At 43.9% G+C, this 6,693-nt stretch overlaps 1 protein-coding gene across 2 annotated transcripts; it reads right to left on the reverse strand.

The window, feature by feature from the left end:
* Positions 1–535: 535 nt before the first annotated feature.
* On the reverse strand, positions 536–4,209 carry LOC147416851 (uncharacterized). Of its 2 annotated transcripts, XM_086508023.1 has the most exons (9): positions 4,026–4,208; positions 3,851–3,922; positions 3,031–3,754; positions 2,861–2,940; positions 2,542–2,784; positions 1,630–2,460; positions 1,339–1,440; positions 981–1,148; positions 536–897 (listed from the first exon to the last, which is right to left on the reverse strand). In XM_086508023.1, the coding sequence occupies exons 1-9, from the start codon at positions 4,032–4,034 to the stop codon at positions 841–843; spliced, it is 2,286 nt and encodes a 761-aa protein (XP_086364149.1). In that variant the 5' UTR covers positions 4,035–4,208; the 3' UTR covers positions 536–840. The 2 variants fall into 2 exon arrangements, with proteins under 2 accessions (XP_086364149.1, XP_086364150.1); XM_086508024.1 differs by lacking the exon at positions 536–897 and having other exon boundaries at positions 1,006–1,228; positions 4,026–4,209.
* Positions 4,210–6,693: the final 2,484 nt, after the last annotated feature.

A 6,693-nucleotide genomic window follows, 5' to 3' on the forward strand; every position in this document is an offset into this window, starting at 1 on the left:
AAAGAGCCCACAGGGTTCTCTTTGTGATGGCTAGAGACCCTAGCCATCCCAAAGAGCATAGTGTGGACTTAGAGCCATAGGATTTCTAGCCATCACAAAGAGCCCATTATGACCCTAAGGTCATAGGGTGCTCCTTGTGATGGCTAAAAACCCTGTGGCCCTAATGACACAATGTGCTCTTTGTGATTACAAGAACACAGGGTGCTCTTTGTGATGGCTAGTAACATTATGGCCCTAAAACCACACGGAATTTTTTGTGTAAGCTAAAAACTCTATGGCCCTAATTCCACATGGTGCTCTTGGTGTAAGCTAGAAACCATATCGCCCTAAGGCCACAGGGTGCTCTTTTGTTAGCTACAAACACTTTGGCCTTAAGGATACCTTCCATTGTAGTAATGTATCAGTTATCTACAGAGCAACCGCTCAATGTCAAATCAGTAGTTGCTGCCACTCAAAAATTTTAAATAAACAAAAAAAACTCTTGCTCAGAATCTCTCCACAGACGAAGAGAAAATACCACGTAAACAACCACACATCCAAGAAGTATGCTTTAATATAAGGAGTCCCCCTCATACATACTGAAAACAAAAGAATGTTGACTACGTTGTATAAGCTATGTGCAAGTATTGGGACTACGCATTGCCAAGACCGGCTGATGTTACAAAAAATTATGGAGTTCAAATGTGAAGTCGATATCAAAAAATATACAAACATAACTCCCAAGCAATTCAGCATCGTCTTAAAATTGACGAGAATGTCCTTTGATACTTTCTCCGATAGCTTGCTGATGTCTGTGTAAAAACCTTCAATGTAAAAAACTACTGGTAAATGTGAAAGAAATCAAGCATCCTCCTCCTTACAAGACGTCAGATCACTCAGTAACAAAGCCATGTAATCCTGCAATAGCACAGAGAATATCAGACATTCAACATTAAGTAAGACATCAAGAAACACCAGACCATCCAACATTTTATGCTTACATCAGCAAGATCTTCATCTTCGCAGAGAACCTGTGCTAATAGGGATGCATCCACCTCTTGATTGTTAACAGGTGTCATCAGCATGCTTGCCGTCTCTGCTAAGACTCTAAGGATCTCACCGGGTGAGCTGCCCTGCTCAAGCTTTTCAAGAGCCTTCTCCACATCAATCTGATCCAAACGACCAGGACAATTTCAGCATCCAGCATCTAGCATATCTTTGAATGTGATGCCCACCATTATCATTGTTTCTGGCCAGGCCAAAACAATAGATTTACAACTAGGAAAGAAAACAGAGGATCATAATATGAACTTGCCGTCCGGCTTCTGCACTGCTATGCTAAAAGTAAGGGCATCATACCTTCTGACGCTTTGCGACAGGTGCACTTTCTGGTGCCTCAGAAGAGGTTGGTTCTGGCTGCCCGAGTCCCAAATGGGCTGCTTCTCTTTGCAAAATTTGTTCCTGAAAAGAATATGAAGTACTGAGTGCCTCTTGTACCCTAACCCCCATTTTCTTTTAACTATGTAAAGAAAACTTTCTTTAGAAAATCAGCTCTAAGTAAGAACTTAAGAACAAAATACTCAGAAAAACTGTCTCAAAAAACCCATAGTACGCTAAAGTTAATACAGCAGCTACTGATCTACAGTGTACCTGTTGGGCGGAAGGGTCCCTAGCTTCTGCATTCCTCGAAGCCAAATTGGTTGGCATTCTTGAAGCCTGTTCTGGCCTCCCAGTAAAAGCTCCACCAAATGCTTGAGCAACAACAGGCATCATCTGTTGGAATATGGCAGAAAGGTTGGGCCCATTTGGTACATTTGAACCATTGGACCACATGTCTGGTAAATTTATTGATCCTTGTCTCACACCACTCTCCCCTCCATTTCTTGCAATGCTGCCTTCTGTAGCAGTGGTGCTACCCGCTCTATTTATCGCTTGACTAACTACAGGCATCATGTCTTGTAAAAGTCTTGAGAAGTCGATCCCACCTTGAGGATTTGCACCCTGAACACTTTCACCTTGTGCTGTCAAGTCTTCATGATCAAATGTTCCCTCTCCCACCTGTTCCACCACTTGCTGCACAACATTTCTCATAAAAGGATTTTGCATGACTTGACCCATAAGGTTGCCCAGTGCCCCTGCAGGGAGGCCCATACCTTGGTCCTGATCTCTCGCACTTATCGAAGCTGCAGTCCCGCCAGGATTGGCTGCAAACTGAGCCACCAAACTTCCAAGGTCAAAATTGCCTCCACTAACTCTTCGTGAAGGGGCATTATTGACCGGCTGAAAAGGTGGTGATGTTTGACTTGGAGCATTCCTATTGGAATCTGGAAATAATGAAGGGCCTTGTGCAATGCGCTCAGCTTCAGCCCTGGATACAGGGCCCCCTTGCTCATGGGCGGGAGTAGCATGGTTCTGCACACCCTGCTCCGACAAGCCTGCAACCTGTGAAATTTGCTGCTGTCGAGCTGGTCGTTTGGGAGTCTGCAAGGAAAATTTTTTTTTATAAAATAGATAAATCAATGTACCTTGATAATGGCTATCAGCACACCAACATTAACTTACACGAGATGGCAGAGGTCGCAAGCCTCCCAGGCCAAGGCCAGCAGGTATGCTTGTTTTATTCGTATCCTTGGGTTTTTTTTCCATATCTGCATTTTCATGACTTGAACCGGCTCTTGTATTCTCCGTGTTGTTTTCATCACTGCCTAAACGACTGTTATTCATGTCTACCTCTGCTTGGCCCTGCATCTCTCTCACAACCTCTGCAATTGCCCTTCTTGGTTCCTCACGAACATCGCTCGACACCTATCGATGTCATTATGGGCAGAGCATATCAAAACATTTGTCCACAAAACCAGAAAACTAATAAGAGTATGTTAACCTGCTGAGAATCTGCAGGCTGATTGTCATTTACATCCCTTGTTATGTTGGAAGTCCCGTCTGTCAAGTTTGTCTGGGATGCTGTAGATTAAACATTAGGTTTTGAAATTTTGACTGAAAAGAGGCAAAGAAAAATCCTCACATACTTTGAAAAAGGAACCAATCACTGACCTGTTGTATCATTTGGTGGTGGCTGTTGCTGCGGAGTTGATAAAGAGGCTGCTTGAGTTGTATTTAGCAGGGTACGAAGGGCTTCCTCGTTTGTCACCAACCTTGACCCACCTTGCCCATCAGGAACCCAAGCTTGCACCTGCAATTGTGCACGTATTGTTGGTGCAGCTGGATTAGGAGCTTGCTGTGCTACACTAAAAGGTGGTGGCACTATAGATGAGCCTGGAGGAGTTCCTGTTGGCAAGTTACTTCCTTGCTGTGAATTTAGCTGTTGAAACCTCGCAAGAAGAGGATGGAGGATGTTGGGATGAACTCCAGTGTTATCAAGCATAGGCCTGCCGTGTAGATTTGCTGGCACAGCTGCAACTACAGTTCTCATTGGCACAACCCTTATCCCAGGCTGCTCATTCAAGGCAGATGGACCGCTGACGTGCACTGGCACTGCTATGGCATGTACTGAAGGGGTGATATTGCTAGGTCCAGTGGTGGTGGCTGCTCCAGTGCCTGAACCAACTGGAGGCGTGGCACCAGGCACCTGAGTTGCAACATTGCCTGGTGCAAGACCCTGAACTGGTGCTGGAAATCCAGGGATTGCACCTGCATCATTTGCATGAATGTGAATGCTCACATTGCGAGGAATCTCAGAGAGTCCCATCATTCCAGTATTATGATGTGGCCCAGCATGGGGGGCACCAAATCCAGCACCTGGCTGGAATGGAAGTGGCTGAAAAGGTGGATTAGCATGAATCAATTTTTGTACAAAGGAAAAGAAGCCTTCAAATTCAAAGTGTATAAAAACAAGGTAAGATTGTTCTAATACCTGCACCATCATAGGATTAGGTCCTGCTGGAGAGATGAACACTGCTGGACCAGCATTAACAGCCGACTCCACCTGCAAGCAAGATTATTTTTCCAATGTCCACAGTTAAAAACTACTGGTAATTCGCCATCCATAAGCTTCGCATTTTACAATATACACAGGGACCAATACATACAGGGGACATTCCCACTCTTAATGTTAATGTTGCTCGACCGAGCTCTAGGAGTAAAGCTCCCAAGTGTTGCAGGAGGACCCCATCTCGCAATGCTGCAGATTGAAGCTCCCCACGACCACCAGCATCAACTAAACTTGGTTCATTCTCTAATTGAGAAGACAACCTCTGTCAAAACATAGTTAATAACAGAAAGTTAAGGGCATCTCTAAGTTTGATGAAAAAATCAAAAATTTACACCAGCTAACAAAAGAATAAATTAGTGAAGAGTGTAAGGGATCTAAAAATGTTAAAGTTTATAGCATCTCAAGTGAATAGCCCAATGTGATCCCAGTATTTATTTTGGCTTTAGGTCTTTATTTTACTTATTTATCGAATCTTGGGTAGGGCAATTTGCTAACACACACACCCCCCCCCCAGCCCCCATTGTAAGATTTACTAATTCATTGCCAAGGTTGGTTGGTTCAGAAGTCTCTCCCTTAAAACGCTCCCAGCGGCAGTGCTTGGCGGCAACATCCAAGGTGTACTCTCCCCTGCTCCTCGCTGCATTTTGAAACGCTGTTTCCAGCAATCCTTGACAGCGACGACCCCCTCGACATCAACACCAACGACACACACACACACACACACACACACACCCTCTTGATGACCTAGCGTTTTAAAACGCTATGAGCAGAGAGTGGTGGGCGGTTTAGAGCAGTGATTGGTGGGCATCGACATAATCTTGGTGGATCAGAAGGAAGGAATTTTGGAGCCAATTTTTTAAAGACTCTGCTAAATTTTGTGGTACGGCTTAAGAATCGTACGGCCCTTTTGAAGTGCGATAAGGAAGATGAGTTTTCTCCAAAGCTTGTACTTGCAACACGGTCCCCCCCTTGCACGAGCGCGAGTAACAAACTGAACGTTTGTCACAGGCTTGGACACCCCAAGCGAGAAATTAATAGTGACACACGAACAGAAACTGCAAAATCACTGAACTTAACTAGAGAGAGAGAGAGAGAGAGAGAGAGAGAGAGAGAGAGAGTGAAGGAGACTCGACACAGCACGGCGGAGTTCCAAGCATAGCGCACTGGCCCCAAAGACTGGACCCCTTCCCCTCTTCCGGTGTTTCTTTATTATTATGCTCACAAAGTCCGACTCCCAAGGGTCCAACGCTCTTCGAGACGCTTGAGTCCAGATGCTCTCTGAGAAGTGACCCTCTGGGCACTTATAAACTTACAAGGGATGCCGAAAATCAGAGCCCCAAAAGCACTGCACCCAAAAGCCCTTGCAAAACTGCCAAAAAGCAGCCAGCATAAAATTATTGAAACCTGCACAGCCTACTACATCAGCATTGTCAATGTAAATTACGGAATTTCGTACAACCAGCCACGTCAGCATGTCAATGCAATTTACAAAAATTTGCTTTCGTTTTCGAGCTCTAACATCTTAGGGTTTTAGGCCCCTCGGCCAATGCTTTAAGTTGGCAGGCTAGGTGTTTAAAATTCTAACACCTTTGGCTACACTTTCTAATTTCTGTTCCTCGGGTTTCAGTTTCTCTTGTCCACAAATTCATTTCTCTTCCAATTGGGCATGCCACATCATCACTTTGTGACATTCCCCCGTCTTCAAAGAATTGTAATCGCCCTCAATTACACTTGCAAACCAGCCAAAAAATAGAAATTTTCTTCAGTAGACATTGACTCTATGTACCCATGCACGAGACTCCAACAATCTAATACTTCTACAAAGACATTAGTTATTGATCAATCGACATTTCTGTCAAGGGTCTCATATACAAATCATGATCATTGTAACCATTTAGCAAGCACATCCAGACCGCGCTCATCTTTTCACGGATGTCCTCTATGTGCCCATGTACGAGACTCCAACAATCTCGTACTTCTACAAGGACATTAGTTACTTATCAATCGACATTTTTGTCGAGGGTCTCAGATACAAATCATGATCATTGTAACCATTTAGCAATCACAAGGATGTCTTGATCTACTAAATCTTGTTACTATCAGATTTTCTTTTCGCATTTCAATCAAGCAAACCATGCCCATGACCATCCTCACAAGACAATACATCCACATAGCATGCAGTTCACAAAATCACACACTTAGTTCACACTAGACACCGTGTTTCAATCATTCAATCTAGCCATCTCATTCCATCCAGAACTCCTGATGCACCTAGATCATTGTGCGATCATCTCATCCATTCAATATCCAATCACCTCATCCCAATAGACATCTTGATGAACTAGAATCTCATTGTGGGAGTTAACAACTGTCAACAGTACCATGCTTGTCTCTCAAGAAGAAACGAAATCCTTCATTTCTTCTTCAAAAGGTCAAACATCTTCTTGCCTAGTCTATCAATTTCACCACGTCAAAACTCCCTAGTGGAAGCAAGGGCACTACTAGCTTGAAGAAGCTCTTCTTGCCTGAGTGATTCCCTTAGCTCAAGGAGCTTTGTGGGAGGAGGATCAAAATTGGAGAGGGATGCCTCTAGTTGGAGGATCTCCCCACTTATCATCATCCTTCTCTTAGCTCTTAATTCCCTAGCTAGTCTCTTATAATGGGTGAAGGTTTTCTGTATTTGATTCACAACACTTTCCCAAGCTTTAGCAGGAGAGACATACTGAACAAATCAATCTTTTTAGAATATTTTGTACTTATTTCTT

This window comes from Adiantum capillus-veneris, unplaced genomic scaffold (genome assembly GCF_014529385.1).
Source record: "Adiantum capillus-veneris isolate H3 unplaced genomic scaffold, ASM1452938v2 Hic_scaffold_447, whole genome shotgun sequence".
Taxonomy (NCBI): Eukaryota; Viridiplantae; Streptophyta; class Polypodiopsida; order Polypodiales; family Pteridaceae; genus Adiantum; species Adiantum capillus-veneris.

Coding starts and splice junctions, on each gene's coding strand:
- LOC147416851 (XM_086508023.1), bottom strand. Junction 1,149..1,338: donor CTGTCGCAAAGCGTCAGAAG/GTATGATGCCCT, acceptor CGTTTGGATCAG/ATTGATGTGGAGAAGGCTCT. Junction 898..980: donor AAGATGAAGATCTTGCTGAT/GTAAGCATAAAA, acceptor GTGCTATTGCAG/GATTACATGGCTTTGTTACT.